The sequence below is a fragment of the Esox lucius genome, chromosome 18 (assembly GCF_011004845.1).
Source record: "Esox lucius isolate fEsoLuc1 chromosome 18, fEsoLuc1.pri, whole genome shotgun sequence".
Lineage (NCBI taxonomy): Eukaryota > Metazoa > Chordata > Actinopteri > Esociformes > Esocidae > Esox > Esox lucius.
Window position 1 is genome coordinate 7,528,014 of NC_047586.1, and position 17,600 is coordinate 7,545,613.

The 17,600-nt window shown below is 44.3% G+C and overlaps 1 protein-coding gene across 2 annotated transcripts; it reads left to right on the top strand.

Moving 5' to 3' along the window:
• The first annotated feature begins 814 nt into the window (after positions 1-814).
• On the top strand, positions 815-17,520 carry znf292b (zinc finger protein 292b). 2 transcript variants are annotated; one of them, XM_034287788.1, is made up of 9 exons: positions 815-995; positions 5,612-5,766; positions 6,789-6,867; positions 7,099-7,234; positions 7,426-7,628; positions 8,061-8,197; positions 8,514-8,655; positions 8,744-10,970; positions 11,004-17,520. In XM_034287788.1, exons 1-9 carry the CDS (start codon positions 834-836, stop codon positions 16,202-16,204), a joined length of 8,442 nt encoding a protein of 2,813 aa, XP_034143679.1. In that variant the 5' UTR covers positions 815-833; the 3' UTR covers positions 16,205-17,520. The 2 variants fall into 2 exon arrangements, with proteins under 2 accessions (XP_034143679.1, XP_028970395.2); XM_029114562.2 differs by having other exon boundaries at positions 8,744-17,519.
• Positions 17,521-17,600: the final 80 nt, after the last annotated feature.

A 17,600-nucleotide genomic window follows, 5' to 3' on the forward strand; every position in this document is an offset into this window, starting at 1 on the left:
TTCCCTTCTCTCTGCCTGTTTCAACCTATATTTTGAAAGCATTTTTTGACATAAGAGTGGAAATGTGGGAAAGGCAACAGAGATGTCACACGAAAAAAGCAGCATGCCAGAATCAAACTCGCACTGCGGTAGAACCACGTGAGCAACAGAGGCAGCCGCAGGCCGCTTGACCACAACGTTTTAATATCTTGACGAATGATATGACCTAAAAAGGTCTGCTGTACTCATCTAATCCCCACCCAGCACAGCCGTTAAAGGACTGGCCTAGTACCACGGAGCCCTGCTACTCCATAGGTTTCTTTCTATGTTGCAACCTAAATGGGGAAGTTGTTTGAGCTTCAATTCTTCAGCATCTTATTGCTTGCTTTTTGGGGCTTTAGGCAGGCCATTTGTACAAGCAATTTGTGACAATATTTGTGAAAACTGCTGACTTTAAAAAGGCTTCGGAAACTACATTGAATTGATGTATACGTTAGTTTTGTGGGACAAGACTGAAGCTCAATCTCAAATCCGCTGTAATGAATACGATACTAGAATGATGTTGAACCGATTCTTTAATGTACAAAAAGCATGAAGCAACGATGAACAAACCCGCTCATAATTCCTTGATTGCTGGATGTCTGCAAGTTTACTTGAGACATGCAAAATGCGAGCACAATCTCCTTAAAATTACCTCAGCTGTTACATTATGCCTGAGCGCCCCAATGTGGAATATGAACCGGGAGTGCCTCTCGGTGGACTACAGTGGCATTTCATTCTGCGTCAGTGCGTAACGATTTTAGTCACATGCTATCTGTACGCGGCAGTGGTACGCGACGGAGTTGGGTGTGAAGATGGCGGACGAAGAGGCCGAACAAGATCTCAGCGCACAGACCGATACCAGTGCAACGATTGCGGCACTCCGAGAGAAATTGCAAGTGTTATCAATTACCCTGAGGAACAGTACAGACTCTCCAGCTCAGTCGTCTTCTCGGTATTGTCAAGACTTTTGCCAGGTTAGTTCTTTCTCTGTGCGTGTGTTGGCCATTCCAAAATAACCCTCGAGCCTGTCATTAGCATACTGTAAGCTAGCTAGCTCACTGTTGGCTGATGTTAGTTGTCAATTGGACTGCTTTGACTGTAGAGTGTTGACGTTATCAATGGTTTAACGGTTTCCTTATTCTAGTAAAATGGTGGACTTTATTTGTTGTGACAGTTGCTGTTGGGTTCTACTTTGACATTCGCACGATGCGGTAGCTAACTAACTAGCTTGCTCGCTTACGCTATTGAGCTAGCTAACGGTTTTGATGTTGACACTCGGATATCTTCTTGATGATGTGTGCTGACATTGAGTTATCATAGGCGCAATGAGGAGGTGCATCGTTACCCCTGGTTTTTTTTTTCATCTCAAATTCACCCAGGGACACCATAGCTTTTAGTAAAGCTAAACTATAACCATAGCTGTCTCAGCTTGTTAGTCATCTCCCAATTTTAGTACTCTAGTTAGCTAATCAAGTAGCGTGCTTAGGTCGCTAGTAGTACTAGCTAACAAATCATGGCTTTGTTCTGCCTTAATGTTAAAGGCCGCAGGTTTTGCTGACACGTTTCAAATAAAAGTGGGACGTTTGTGTCAGTGCATGGTGTCAGATTTTCAGAAACAGATATCTAGTTGTCTCATCATGTTGTCTTATTGTTCCTGATAGTGCGTTATAAAATTATGTAGGCATTGTCACAGTTTCAATTAACTACTCCCCATACCATCTTGACATGGCCAGTTGTGAACCTTCGTCAGCATGTCAAAAAGATCCTTTTGATTTTGCACAACATCCACCCACTTAGACCGATGCAAAACTGAAACTGGCTACGTGTTTTACTTCAGTGTTTCTTTGATGTAACTATTGTTTTACCGGCATGTATTTCTTCCCTACTATCAGATACTGCCTATATTAGTTCTGCTTCACAAACTCCAGTTGTTATTCGCATGTGTAATGGAAATTTTATTTTAATCCAACTCCCTGAAACACCCTCAGAGCCAGATCAAGGGATCAGCACCTTTGAGGAATCTATCGTTTTTCACCTTGTTGGTTTGGGGATTAAAACTAGCAACCTTTTGGTAACTGCCCCAGGAGCATAACTGCAGGAGTAACTCCACCATGTAATGAACACTCCTATTACCATGTTCTTGCATTTTCCATTGTAATTTGTCAGCTCATAAACAAATTGTTTATTGAGTTAGTGTAACCAAAGCTATATATATTTTATTCAATACGTATTAATTTTTTTAACCAATGGCCCAGCTGGTTTCAAAACCCACAACCACCCCTAGGCTGTAGTCATTAGTGCACATTGAGGCCCATTGATTGCTACCGTAATCAGTTGCATAGTGTCCTAAAAGAACAGTAACCGGTGCTGACCCTGTACGCGTGCCGTTTTGATCCTGTAGAAACGTGTTACCGATATTGTTTGGCCTTTGATGTTGCACCAGTTGTTGCAGCAGAATTATTACCCAAGCATGTGTGATTATCTGTGGCTTGGGGCAGTGACCGTCCGTGTCCTGTGTGGGAGGATGTATGGACACTGAGGATGGATGAGCAGAACTGCAGCGTGGTTTCGATGTGATCATCGTTCATGTCCCCCCCCCCCCCCCCTGCACATTTGTATTCAGCACAGCGTGTTCGCAAAAACAACATGCTAGTTTAAACTTTTTCCCCACATCCCTGTTGGAGATTCGTAATAAGTCTGCTTTGTTTTCCTTCATGGCCTGAAAATATATTTTATTTTTACTGGGGCTTGGTTCAGCCACGTCATGCACCTTGGTGAAGGTTGCTTGAAAGAGCACAACACCCGGAGTGGCCAGCTCGGATCCCAGATCCGCCGTGACACTGGCCCCCCTCTGCTCATCATGCTGGAAGAGTGTGGTGGTATTAGGCTACCAGCCACGACGGAGAGATGTCAGTTCATTAGCGTCCCGCCCGCCCGCGGGCCTCTGCTCTGTCAGGAGGCCGCGCGTAGTCTGGAGGGTGGAGACACGCTGCTACCCCCGGGCCACAGCGTGAAGGGTGATGAATATGGATGACTCCACTGTGCTCGGTGCTGTTATTCTGGCTGGACTGGTGGCGTCTGAGCCTTTCTACCAGACTTCTGCCCAGGTCCCCCTCCTGCCTTCTCCTTTGTCTAATTGGGACCAGATCAAAATGGAAGGGGTGTGTCGTGGACGCTGTGAGGAAGGTCCAACAGAGGCATTGTTGTACTGGATTATTTACATGATTAGGCTTGTTTCAACTGAGCATTAGGCACAAGGTATAGATAACACCTGACTGCTGTTTGGTTTTGTCGTTTTACCATTGTCCCTTTACCCTTCGCTCTCACAATTGTGTCAGAGAGAACCAATCTATCGGTTTTGGTTTTTACTGGTGTTGCTTGGTGGGTTTGATATTCCCTGTCAATGCCCCTGTGTCAGACTAGGGTTGCGTTAAGGGTCTGTCGAGAGAGGCGGGAGAAAAGCAGAGTAGATCCTAGTCCAGTCCCAGCTTATGTGAGGCAATGCTGCGGCTCACAATGAAATGAAATACACATGACCTCCGACCTCAGCGGTGTCTAGCAGCTGTGATATTTCTCTCCGACGGTCTGACGATGTTGATGGATTATATCCCTGCGTTGACACACTTAAAATAGAGCACTGGGCCCGCGTGTGTGGATGGTGGTGGTTTGTTGGGGCCTGTTCGTTGTGTTCACCACAGGACTCTGTATGAACGTGTTCCTATCAATTAATGGGGATAACTTTGTCCGTCAATATGAACGCCGCTCTTTTAAACTCTTAATGGTGGTTGATCTTTTCCCTCTTTTCCGATCCGGTCGCAGCTGTGTTCGAACTCTGGTTCAGGTGAATTAAAAGGGCAGACGTAATATAAACGCCTGCAGAGAGATGGAGACTTAAGAGGAAGTCGGACAGGTTGTCTTAGCCGGCTGAATTGGCCCCTCTGTCTGTGAAAATGTACAAAGTTTACTGGTGTCTCGTCATGAAGGCAGATTTGCAGAGGTCGTTAGCTTGTTGTTTTTGTCTCAGCAGTGACAGACAGGTGGAAACACCCAGGGAAGGGACTAGGCAGTCTGCAGCGGTGTTACGCGCTGCGGGGAAAGTGCTATGTTACGGGAGCCGTCTGCCCTGGCCATTGCTTAGTTTATCTCCCTGGCTGCTCTTCCCTCCTGCAGGTTAATCGCCTGGCAGACCTTTCTAATCATAGCTGGCTGGCCCAAGCTTCCTTAATGAACCCCCTAATCGACCCTTACATTGCGCTCAGAAGCTTAAAGGGATTTTCTGAAATGAAGCCCTTTATGTACCTCCCCAGATGCGGATGAAATTGCGCTGGCCATTTTATGTCTACGTGTTCAGTTTGAAGTTGCCCTGTTGCATTAGGGCTATTGTGTTGATTGGGTAGCCAGATATTGGTGCACTGCATGCTGTTAAAATGTCAATCGGTGACATCACTCTCTCTGAGACCTTAAAGTAGTTGTTTCTGCTTTTTTGGAGGCTGAATGGTAACAGTGCTTTGTTTGTGAATGTTGTCATATTCAGAGGGACATTTGTGGGGGCCCTGCATTAGTCGTTCTGACACTGGAGGAAGCAAAACTTGCCCTGGTGACGAGTCCCAGATTGCTTTGTTGGGCTTGCCCAGCTGTGATGGTTGCTGTGGACAAGGTCAAAGGGGGGTTTCGTGTAACGGGTAGGGAATTTGTTATCCGGTTGGAGTTAGTCGGGACACTTTGTGGGTGACTGCTGTTGGTGTGTTCAGACGGCCATTGGTTTGCAGCCCCACCTGGGGTGTTTGGACCGTGGTGGAAGAGGAAACCGTTACAAACCTCCGGACACAGCCTCGCGTACCTACCTTGGGGAAAAGTTATCCTTCTGTTCTACAAAAACATTGTCAAGTGGTGTTAGTTCACCGTCCACCATAGCTTGGTTAGGAGCAGAACTCTGATACTCTGGTGGTTTAAAATGGATATGTAACCATTGCTTGTAATTTCACATTGTTTTTGGCAGATGCTGTTGCTGCCGCAATCAACAGGGTCTTCACTGTGAATCCCATTGAGATGGCTAAGCGCTGAGCCTTTAAATGTACCTCACAATTGCAATGTTTTGGTTTGCACTGTCTTGCAACTTAATTAAAGCAGGCCCTATCATCAATGAATTGACTGGGATTGTCTACATGCAACAGTCTCGGTGGCGGGGGAGATTATTATTATTTTGTTTTGGAAATGTCATTTAGATTTAGAGAATCTTATCAATCCTGATATAGTTTCAACTTTTAAAAACCAAAAGGTTCATCAACTTCATCTACTCACAACATGTCAAGTAGTAATAATAATAATAAATGAAATGCTTTGTTTGAGTGGAGAAGTTCTGCTACAGTCCTGGGGGAGGAGAGTCCTTAACAAGTCAAAATCAAAACTCTTATTGAAGTGCAACTGCTGAAAATCAGCACACAGGTTGTTGTTTTTTTTAGGTTAATTATGGAAAATTATGGAAATCTAATGATCGCAATCCTCCACAGGGCTTTCTGTGAATTATCTGATTAGTGGATTCAAGAAACCGGCCAGGGTTGTGACATTCCACTTCTCTCCCTGTCTCCAGACTCTGGTGGAGTATGCTGACCGATGGAGGATCGAGGAGGAACCACTGCCTCTTGTGGAGGTGTACAAAGTGGCCCTGCTGAGCTACGCCCAGGCCTCCCCCTGCCTCTCCTCCAAATGTGAAAATGTTCCCCTTGTGCTTGAAAGGCTGTCACTGTGAGTATGCGTGTCTTGAAGGAGGGTTTTGTCTTGCTGCTTTTTCTTAATGGATATACAGTAACATAGAAATGCGCTGTCACTCATTTCAGGGCTGAGCCATATCAACAATCAATGTGTCGCGATAAGTGGACCCAGTTTCCTTGATAACAATATATTGCAATAACTTTGTGTTAAAAATGCTGAGTACAATTGTGCCATTCTGCTAACTAAATTAGTGTAACATTAAGAAGTACCTCGATAATGATATATATTTCTATTGAGGTAATTGGGTCCACTTATCGCAGTACAGATTTTTCTTGATATCGCCCAGCCCTGACACATTTACTGGTCGATTACACCCAGTTGGGAGGCGGCACAGGTTCTAATCCAGGACCTCGTCCTCTGGATCATCTTAACATCTGGATTACTGCTGCTCATTGTTGCTAGGACTGCTGCCGTGTGCAGCCAAACCCTGCAACTTACCCACAACTCCGCAGCCCATATGGTGTTCAACCTCCCACCAGGGGAACCGCTTTCCCTTGCGGCCCGGATAGTGGAGTCTCAAGCCCATTTTTAGGAACAATCTGAAACTCAGCCTTTTAGAGCAGTGGTTCCCGTCTCCGGTCCTCAAGGACCCCCAACAGCACACATTTTTGTTGTAGCCCCGGATGAGCACACCCGATTCAACTCAGTGAGAGCCTGATAATTAGTTGACAAGTTGTATCAGCTGTGCTTGGCTGGGGCTACAATGAAAATGTGTGCTGTTGGGGGTACTTGAGGACCGTAGTCAGGAACCACTGTTTTAGAGGAGTACCTGTAATAACTAACCCTAACCCACTAGGCTGTCTTCATTAACTAAATGCTTGCTATGTTTGCTGTTTGTGTTGTCCTCTTTCCAGCACTAAGTAGAATGTACTAAATACATCCAAGTTGAGTGGTTGTTTTTGCGTAGTTCCTTAAAATGTTTTTACTGAAGTACAGGTACTGTAAGACGCTCGGGATAAGATGCTGAATGACTCAAATGTAATATTACTGTACAGGAGCTGTGTGGAGCTGCTGCTCTCCCTGCCAGAACATTTCTCAGATGCCTTGTGGGGTGAATTCAAGTCATCTGTTCAGGTAAACAAAGATGCATATATTTTCCTGTAGAGGCTGATGTTGCATTTTTATATTCCTTCAGATCATGTGAAATTTCCCCAGGCGCAAAATTGGTTTGGTTTCTTGCCCATCGTTAGGAGTGCTCCTGTTAAAAAGTAGCATTAGAAAAATATCTGCAACATTTAGTGCAAAATTTCTTACAAACGTATGGTGCTGCTCGTCGACCAACCAGTGAACCTTGATGTGTTTCAGTTGGCGCACTCCAGGCTGCAGGAGAATGGCATCGGGCAGCTGTCCCTTCTGTCTGCCGTGACCCAGGAGACCGGCGTTTGGAGTAACGACACCCTGCGGGACGTCCTCTCCGACCGCTCACCACAAACTGAGAAAGGTCAGGGTTTTTATTTATTTTTTACCTTTAAAAGAAAACGACAATAAAAGGGGAAAACTCTTTACGCAGCAGTGCATCTATATACCGGAACAACTTGGGGTTCTAGGTGTTATTGAACTCTTGCGCATTTCAAACCGCAATTCTATGTGTATCATCTCTGACTGAATGTCCGTTCTTTTTTTTTCTTTTAGTTCACCGGTTCCTTGAGCTGGAAGGACCGGTTCTGTTGGAGATGCGGGTGAAGCACCTTATCAAGGAGAACCATATGGAGCGGGCTGCACGGCTGGCCAAGGCGTGCGCAGAGTATCCCCACTTTGAAGGAAAAGGGCACTTTAGGCAGATGTACCTCGTCTGCCTGTGTGCTGTCTCAGCTCAGGAACCACTGATTGAGGAGGTGGGTTTGGACTGCTACTTTAATACCCCCTGCGTCCCAAATGGCTTTTCAAAGATCATCCCTTCAGAACACGGCCCGCTGGGCTCTGATCATGGGAATAATAGGCAATAGGGTGCAATTTGGGAACCACTTATGAAGTGGCCACCCCGGCCAACTGCCAAACAGTCCCCATAATTTGTTCCAACAAAGGAAACGCATTTGTTTGGGTTATTTATTTGTCTAAAATCGTTCCATGTAAATCAAATGTAATATTCTTTGGTTAATTATAGCAATTTTTCATTTTCTCCCCCTCCTTCACTAATAACATGAAAATAAAAATAAATATTTATGTGTATATTTTGAGTGAATTATTTTAGATCATCCCAAGTGCTGCCTTTGACCCTCAGGGGACTCCAGTTCCCCAGTTAAAGACAATGTCTCTTCTCTACATAGCTTTCCAAGGTGGATTGTCGTGATGCACTTGAGATGATTTGTAACCTTGAGTCAGAAGGCAACGACAGGGGTGCCCTCAGTGTTTGCTCAGCCTTTCTGACACGACAGCTTCTTCAAGGAGACTCGTACTGTGCTTGGTAAGCAACACTTTTCTGATTTTAAACCCCACAACAGGGAAGTTACTTTATCTCTGAGACCACATTGTACCAAGTCCCCCTATTTTGGAAAGATTTGTTGCATTGTTAGTGCATCCGCATGAGAAGACTAGTCTTATTTCTCTTTCCTGATTTCAGACTGGCCTCTTTAAAGTTAGGTTATGTAGGAACAATCGATTTTACCCACTGATGGAACGCGCTTTCACTAAATTAACAGGGCTTTCATGATTTGTTTTTGTTGGGCAGGATTTTCCGTTGAATAAATCTGGAATTATATGATATTGTTTATTTCCTCTAGGGAGCTGACTCTTTTTTGGAGCAAACTGCTAAAGCGGTTAGAGTTGTCTGAAGAGATGTTCCTGGACAGATGTTGTCAGATGTCTTTGCTGTCCAAAACAGTCTTCCATATCCTCTTCCTCATAAAAGTAATTCAATCAGAGGTAAGCTTTCAGCTTGACTTCCAAGTATTATTGACACAATGGAAATTGAGGCGAGGTGTTTATTTATTTTAATAAATGTTTTGGACAGGTGGACACTGTTGGACTTCCTGTGTGCATTGAAATGTGCATACGGGCTCTGCAGTTAGAATCGAGTGACGGAAACAACAAGGCCACAATTTGCAAAACCATCTCCTGTTTGCTGCCTGCTGATCTGGAGATAAAGCGGGCCTCCCAGCTGACAGAGTTCCTCCTGGATCCCACCGTGGACTCCTACTACGCTGTAGAAACTCTTTACAACGAACCGGACCAGAAGCTGGAGGAGGAGAATCTCCCCATACCCAACTCACTACGCTGTGAGCTCCTCCTGGTGTTCAAGACGCAATGGCCCTTTGACCCGGAGTTTTGGGACTGGAAGACACTTAAACGTCACTGCTTGGCACTTATGGGCGAGGAGGCCTCGATAGTGTCTTCCATTGACTTGCTGAATGACAGTGAGAGCCCAGAGGCCCCAGAGGAGGAGGAGGAGGAGGACACAGCCCACGTTGAAGATGGGTTCAGGGATGTATCGGAGTGTTTTATTGACACCACACAGGAACTGAATGAAATAACTGATAGAAGACAGAAAAACAGAGAGACAAAGAAACTAAGAGAGAAAGGGTTTATCTCTGCCAGGTTTAGAAATTGGCAGGCGTATATGCAGTACTGTGTTCTTTGCGACAAGGAGTTTCTGGGTCACAGGATTGTCCGTCATGCACAGACTCACTACAAGGATGGGTTTTATAGCTGCCCAATATGCGCAGAGACCTTCACCACAAAAGACATATTAGAGCCACATGTGGCATCACATGTAAAGCTATCATGCAAGGAAAGACTAGCTGCAATTAAAACAAATAAAAAATTGGCTAATCCCAAAACAGCTGCTCCTGTTATAGCAGCTCTGAAAGCGAAGACTGAAAATGAACTCTGGTCAAAAGATTCCAACAGTGATTACCAGGTACACAATGGGGAGTTCCTTCAGACTGAAACAGTTCAGACCAAATTCATTGGGCTTAAGTCCGAAAGCACTGAGGAAAACACGTGCCCTGTTGCAAACTGCAAAAAGGGATTCAAGTATTTCCGAAATCTTCTGGTGCACGTGAAAGCGCATGGAGATAACGATGAAGCGAGGCGCTTTCTTGAAATGCAGAGCAAAAAGGTGATTTGTCAGTATTGCCGTCGCCAGTTTGTTAGTGTCACCCACCTTAATGATCATTTGCAAGTGCACTGTGGTGTTAGACCTTACATTTGCATACAGTTGAACTGCAAGGCCAGCTTTCTCTCCAACACAGAGCTACTTGTTCACAGGAAAGGACACGTCATATTTAAAGCCAAATGCATGTTTCCTGGATGCGGGAAGATTTTCAGTGAAGCCTACAAGCTATACGACCACGAGGCCCAGCATTACAAAACATTCACCTGCAAAGTCCCTGAATGTGGAACAGTGTTTCATTCTCAGGCACAGTTGGATCTACACCGTGAGGAGCATGTCACTATTAAGGATTCTGATTCTGACCTTTGTTATTCTCGAGACCAGAGGATGCTCTCTGATCAGGCTTTTGTCTCAGAGGAGGTCGATGAGACATCTCAGCTATCCACATCCATTGCCGTGAAGCATTCCATTCAGAATCTGCTGAATGCTTCTGAATTTCCAATTCAGAATAATCAAGAATACATGATTAAAAGTGATCCCCCAGATAAAGAAATGTACCCATTTTCAGAAAGCTCAGTGATACGGTCGACCACAAATGCACAAACGCACAACCCAAATAAGCAGACACATAGGCCCCTGGACCTCTCTGAGACTGCTGAATATGATTTCGTGATTCCCACACCACAGCAACATAATCCGTTATCTTCGTACCAAGATACTGGGGATTTGGGCCATGCCATGCGTCCAAATGTTTTTCAAGGTCCAGTCCAAAGTGTACGGAATGATGTAAATTATGGATCCACAAACTACAATTCAGACTACAGAGCAGCAGTCCCAGTGCAACCCCCTCACCACCAGCAACAACAAATGTCTGCAAACGTGTCATCAGCAGACCAAACCTCGCATTACATGTCAACTCAAACTCTCCCATCTTCCTCTCACACTCTTCTTCCACTAGTAACCCGTTTGCCTGCCAAAACACAGTGTCCATTACCAAGCACTCCTGGCCCACAACAGTGTCCATTACCAAGCACTCCTGGCCCACAGCAGTGCGCGTTACCAAGCACTCCTGGCCCACAGCAGTGCGCGTTACCAAGCACTCCTGGCCCACAGCAGTGCGCGTTACCAAGCACTCCTGGCCCACAGCAGTGCGCGTTACCAAGCACTCCTGGCCCACAGCAGTGCGCGTTGCCAATCACTCCTGGCCCACAGCAGTGCACGTTGCCAAGCACTAAGGCCCCCCAGCAGTGCGCGTTACCAAGCGCTAAGGCCCCCCAGCAGTGCGCGTTACCAAGCGCTAAGGCCCCCCAGCAGTGCGCGTTACCAAGCGCTAAGGCCCCCCAGCAGTGCGCGTTACCAAGCGCTAATGCCCCCCAGCAGTGCGCGTTACCAAGCGCTAATGCCCCCCAGCAGTGCGCGTTACCAAGCACTAAAGCCTCCCAACAGTGCACGTTACCAAGCACTAAGGCCCCACAACAGTGCCCATTACCAAGCACTCCGGCCCAACCACAAGGAGAGAAAGAGCGACACCACTGTGCTTTGGAGACATGCGATCGCAACTACAGTTCCTACAGAAGTGTTACAAAGCACATGAAGGCAGCTCATCCCGATTTTTACACAGAATGGAAAATTGCTAATCGAAAGAACAGGGAACAGGAAAAGGCTGAAAGGGCAAGGAAACCTGTTCTGTCAAGTGTTCCTGAAATTGGGAACAGTACTGCTGTTGCTCCGCTACGAAGTCAACCAAGTAATGATGAACCTGTCGCAGTCAACAGGCAAAATGTCATACAGCCACCTCTGTACTCAAACCCAAACCACTCTTACCCTTCCCATTCACCTGGTCTTCAAGGCCAGGCTTTCCCTAACCAGATGGACAATATCTTAGATCCCATTGTACTCTCCCAGTTAGGAAACAACTCAAATCAATATAGAGCACCTAGTATGCCATGGCAACAACCACCAGAAAACAACCAAATCCACAACAGTTACTCCCCCCAAGTATACTCTTCAGATGTGCAAGGGATGCCTTTAATGGATACTGTCGGTGGAGGGATGGATGTTCATGTTATTCCATCTGATCGTATGTTGGGATCTAATGTGCAAAGACCAATCGAGTCTATTCTACCGCCACAAAGGGATAATCATCTTCAGCCTGTTTTCCCTTCTTACATGGACATTCTAAAAGACTCAAGTCTTTCAAATCAGATGGAAAATGTTACACCTTCCTACACACCACAGATTGAAAATGATCCATGTTCCAAATTAAACCCCTCTAAAAAAAGTAAAGGAATGCAGAAAACGACTAAAATGGAATCCAACTTTGCTCCTGCTGCAAACTTGCCACCAAAAACCAACAGGGAATCTCAAGATGGCAAAGTAAACTCTGGAAATCCTGAAAACCCAACAATCAAAAAAGTAAAGCGTAACAAAAGAACCAAGTGGCCTGCTATTCTTAAAGATGGAAAGTTCATTTGTTCTAGGTGTGGTAGAGCATTTTCAAATCCCAAATCACTTGGAGGCCATTTGTCCAAGCGTTCACACTGCAAAGCTTATGATGAAACTGAGCTCCTAACAGCAGATCTGCCGTCATCCTTTCTTGATCTTCTCAATTCAGAGCAACTTCTCAATACTCCGCCCACGCAATCTTTACTATATAACCCTGTTACACCTTATGCAAATGAAGGCAAACAAACTGATGACATTCTTAAGCAAATTATGGATACTCCAAATATTTCTAATCTGTTTGAGTCCACTGCGACTCCCCAGCCGTTGTTCCAGAATCCTTGTGGCCCCTACGGACCTGGTGGACGCTTGCCAGAAAGCACAGTTATACATCACACAGCTGACATCCAAGTAAAAACTGAGAGCGAATCCTATAGAGAGAGCTATCTTCAGCCAACAATGGACCCTGGTTTTGGCAATAGTGCATTCTCTGATCCACTTCTTTCTCAGATGCTTGTAGAAAACAACCCTACAGTTTCACTTCACAGACTTCCCACAGACCATATTGATCATTTACTCCGAGCTGAAACACTGATGAAAATGAAGGAGGTCAAGGGGAGTTCTAGTGAATCAGATTCAGGCGGACTCTCTAATGATGGACTTTTGGCTGCCATGGCCAGTTTGGCACAAAACCTTATGGCAAACCCAATGTTACAGGTAACTTCGCCAGACCCTCAGCCTCAACACAGTCCAGCAGCAACAAGCAGTAAACCACTGGAGACTCAGAGGAATAGAACAGAACAGAACATCAAGAAAAGATTGCGTGAACAGATTTTAGCTGGAGACTTTCAAAGAAGAAGCAGTTTATCTCGGGCTAGCAGCACTGACACCTTTGCCAGTTTGAATCCGGTGTCATCCAATATCGCAACCAATGTTATGCAACATTTTGAAGTAAATCAATGTTCTCAGCCTTCCAATACTATTGATAACATAATGCCAGTATTGTCTGCCCAAGTAAATGGAGAGGCACAAATGCAGAGTTCCACATCCACTCAGAGTTTCACTCATTTCAGAGAGGCTTCCTCTCAACACCAAGAGATACCTGCACCTATTGACATTGTTGCAAACGATGTGGATTCTGGCCCGACTTCCATACCTGCAAACCAACAGCATTGGATTATGGACATTCAGACTGCATTAGAGAGGTTAGACTTAGACAAACAGGTGTGTGATTTTACGCCAACACTATCCTCTCCAAAACCTAGTTGCACCGATATTTGCAAGGAAACTGAAGTATTGAGGCCTAATGTCTCGAACGATAAAGATTCTTATGTTCCTGATGGCTGTAGGAAGCCTTTTATCTGTGAGAATGACAACTGCAATTACAGTGCCATGACAAAAGATGCCATTTTAAAACATCTTGTCAGGGCACACAGTTACACCAGTGAGATGATATGTTTGTTGAAGAAAAACCATGGGAAATTTGCACCGTTCTCCTGTAAAATGTGCGATAAGACTTTTACCCGAAATTCAAACCTTAGGGCACACTGCCAAACAGCTCACCGAATGACTCAGCAGGAGATTGCGAAACTAAAAATTAACCGGCAGTCGAGCAACACTGTTGGATTTGATATTAGCGACAGTAAACAGCCTTTGCATTCAGGGCCTCCTTTGTCTTGTCAGATGGGCGCAGCGCCTCACTCCGTAACTGAGAAAATTACCCATCGACATTCACTCCCGGATGTCAACCAGAATCGAAATGAGACTGGAAACAACTTCTTTGTTTCAGGAGAGGGGGTGAAACAAGAACACCCGTTGCAGCCTTTTGAAAAGAAGACTTCTCAAGGCATGGCTGACCGAAGATTTCATGATAATAGTCTCTCTGTGGGAATGCAGCCAATGAAAAATATACCCATTCGTGATCAACCATTGACTCCGTTAATACCGGGATCTGAATATCAAATGAACGCGCACTGCTCGGCAATACCCCAACAAACCTTAGTGGCTGCTCCTGATGCCAGTCAGTGGTCAAGCGTACCATGCACACCCGTTCATTCAAGGCCTATGTCCACCCATTACAGTCAACAATCCGGAGGCTACCTGGCAGAAAGGTCTGCTTCAGTGACATCGACTGCAGCAGATCCCCTTGCAGCTCATACAACCTCGCTAGACAAAACACCCAAAATCAAGCAACCGAGGGGGCCAAAGCCTAAAGTAGAAATTCAGAGGAAGGTGAAAGATAAGAAGACTGAGGCAAGTGGGGCCTTCAGTCCGTACAGGCCATATCGTTGTGTTCACCATGGATGTACAGCAGCATTTACCATTCAGCATAATTTAATTCTACATTACAGGGCAGTCCATCAGTCTGCCCTGTCCACGTTTGAAGTCAACAATGAGAATGATCAAAATGAGGAGCAGGAGTCTAAAAAGGACATTAAGCTGGAGGGGGTTATGGAAGAGCCGGAGGGCGAAATAATCCCGGTGATGGAATTTAGATGTCAAGTGAAAGACTGCTCGCGAGTATTCCAGGATGTCCCAAACCTGTTGCAACATTACCTCCAGCTTCACAAATTCAGCGTGGATAAAGCAGGATCTCTATTATCAAACATCAACCTAGGGAGATTCCGTTGTGATCAGCAAGGGTGCACGGCGTCCTTCACGGCTTTTTGGAAGTACATCGGACATATTGAGAAAGAACACGACAAGGCAAAACTCACCAAAATGGAGCCTGTAGATGGGATGTTCCAGTGTGATGTTGAAGGCTGTGACCGCGCTTATGCTACAAAGTCAAACCTGCTCAGGCACACCATGAAGAAGCATCATGAACTTTACAAACTCCAACTGATGAATCAGCCAAAAGGTGAAGATGGTGGGAAACCTGTGTCCAAAAACTCCCATTACCAGATGACTAAATCAAGTGATGGCAAAGAGAACATAGAGAGCAACAAAAAGTTTACACCAAAGGGAGGTGACAAAAGGAAAATGACAGAAAGTACAGGAAAAAATCATTGGACAAAATATGGAAAACCTTCCTTGAAAAGTAAGGACGAAGCATCTGCAATGTGCATAAAGAAATCTTCCTTGCAATACCCCTGCATGATCAAGGGCTGTGATTCAGTGATGAAGTCTGAACGGAGCATCATGAAGCACTACATGGGACATGGACTGTCTGAGAGATATCTAGAAGAGCAGAGAAGCCACTTCATATTCTGCAAGAAATACCCCAGACGTAGAAACCCCCACGCAGCCAGGAGCGACGACTCAAAGTCTGAGTCCTCCTCTGAGATATCGGAGAGCGAGGGGACCGCAGACACCGGCCTAGAAGGAAGTGAGTTTGATGAGTATTCCAAACCTGTCTTACGGAGACGGGGGAAGAGTGAACTGTCTAATGGTAAACCTTCATACGATGAAAGTTCAGAAACCGTGTCCGATGGCTCTGTGACAGGGAAACGCAAGAGAGGAAGGCCACAGAAAACTGGGTTTGAAAAAATTGTCAAACGCAAGAGAATGTCTAGGTTGACCAGGAGTAATGCTGGTGACTGTGGAGAACATAGATCCGATTATGACTCCTCTAGCAATACCCTTACCCAGGATGAAATTAACGATCAAAGTGAAACATTGACTTCCTTTAAGCCTATGGGTTTTGAGATGTCTTTCTTAAAGTTTTTGGAGCAATCAAACACGTCAAAAAATTCTCTGAAGAAGATTAAACTAAGAAATGCTACAGTGTTGTGCAAAAGATCTGATGCACATTTGCACTACCCAAAAGGCTTTGATACTTTAGAGTTTAGGAACCCCCAGAAGTTGACATCACTTACCAATGTAAAAATTGTAGTGGACAAAGCCTTTTCAGGTGTTGCTGATACTTTGCTGAAGCAGCTCCAGGAAATGAGACCGACAGTAATATTAAAAAAATAGCAGTTAGTTTTAAAGGGATAGTTTATCCAAAATTCATATTTTTCTTAAAGTTCACTTATGAAGAGAGATTCTAGAAGACACATAGTCATTCATTTCAAACAATCCATTATTCAGCTCTGTCACAGTCTGTAAAATGTTATTAGCATCATTTCAAATAATTAATGGAAACCGCTCGTATCGCTATCGCAAAGCTCCATTGCAAGCAGCAAACTACTCCAAAACACGTCAAACTATATTCAGTAATCTGTTCAATTCGGTCAGTTCATCTATGAATTGGCTGTATCCCCTGAGAAATTTTCTTCCTGCTCATATTCAGACATAAGTATTTTCCTTTGACTGACGTGATAATCAAAGACAAAATGGGCAACTTGCTTTCTAGCTAGTGAATACTAACTTTCGTTTACTGTGTATTCACTTATCTTCCCGAATGTACGCGTGGATTGATACAGATGTGAACAAAATTGACACAGGTAGTACCCGTTTATTTGAAATGGAAATTATATTGCGGAAATGTATTTCAAGGAATTCCACTTGTCTTAGTTTGGAGTGTTTTAGAGTAGATTTCCACTTGCAATGCAGCTTTGCGATAGGGGTATGTACGGTTTCCATTTATGAATTTTTACGATGCTAATTACTGACTGAGTCAGAGCTGAATAATGGATTGTTTAAAAAAAATGATGACTCTGTGCCTGAAGGACAATCTCTGGGTAAGGAGACTGTCACCAAAATATGATTTTTGGACAAACTATCCCTTTAAGTGACTGGCTGAATGTTTTCGGGGTTTTTTTCTCAAAAAATGGTAACTCAGGATTAGAATGGTTTTCAAACTGCTGCAGAATGGTGCCCTAAATAATATTTTTCTTTTTTTTTTTTTACTGCAAAGTACATATCCATAGTTTTTCAGTTTTAAACCTATACAGTTACTATAGTTATTTACTGTAACTTTGAGTCTGTGAAATCCTTTATTTCTCACATACATGAGCTAATTTTATATAATATCTATTATTAGTAGGATGAATTAATAAATTAAGCATGCTTGTATTTATGAAGCTTCCCAGCACATTATATTGGCTTTGCAAATTATTGTTTTAAATGGATAGCAAAATAACAACATGATAACATGTCATGTGATGCTAAGTATCCCCATGGGACATTTAATGCAATTGTCCTTCAAACAAATGGAATGTGATGTTGTGTATAGTTTGTGAATGTTGTTGTTTCAACATGCCTTGTAAATTTTAATTTGTATGTAGATGTATGTTGTGTGTAAATATTGTTTTTTTGAATCTACTGCCACCAGCAGTCTAACTTAATTGAGATAAACATTTTTATTACAGAATACATTTCTCATTTGTGTTTGTTTTGCATGTGGTCATGTCAATTTGTTGTGGGGTTG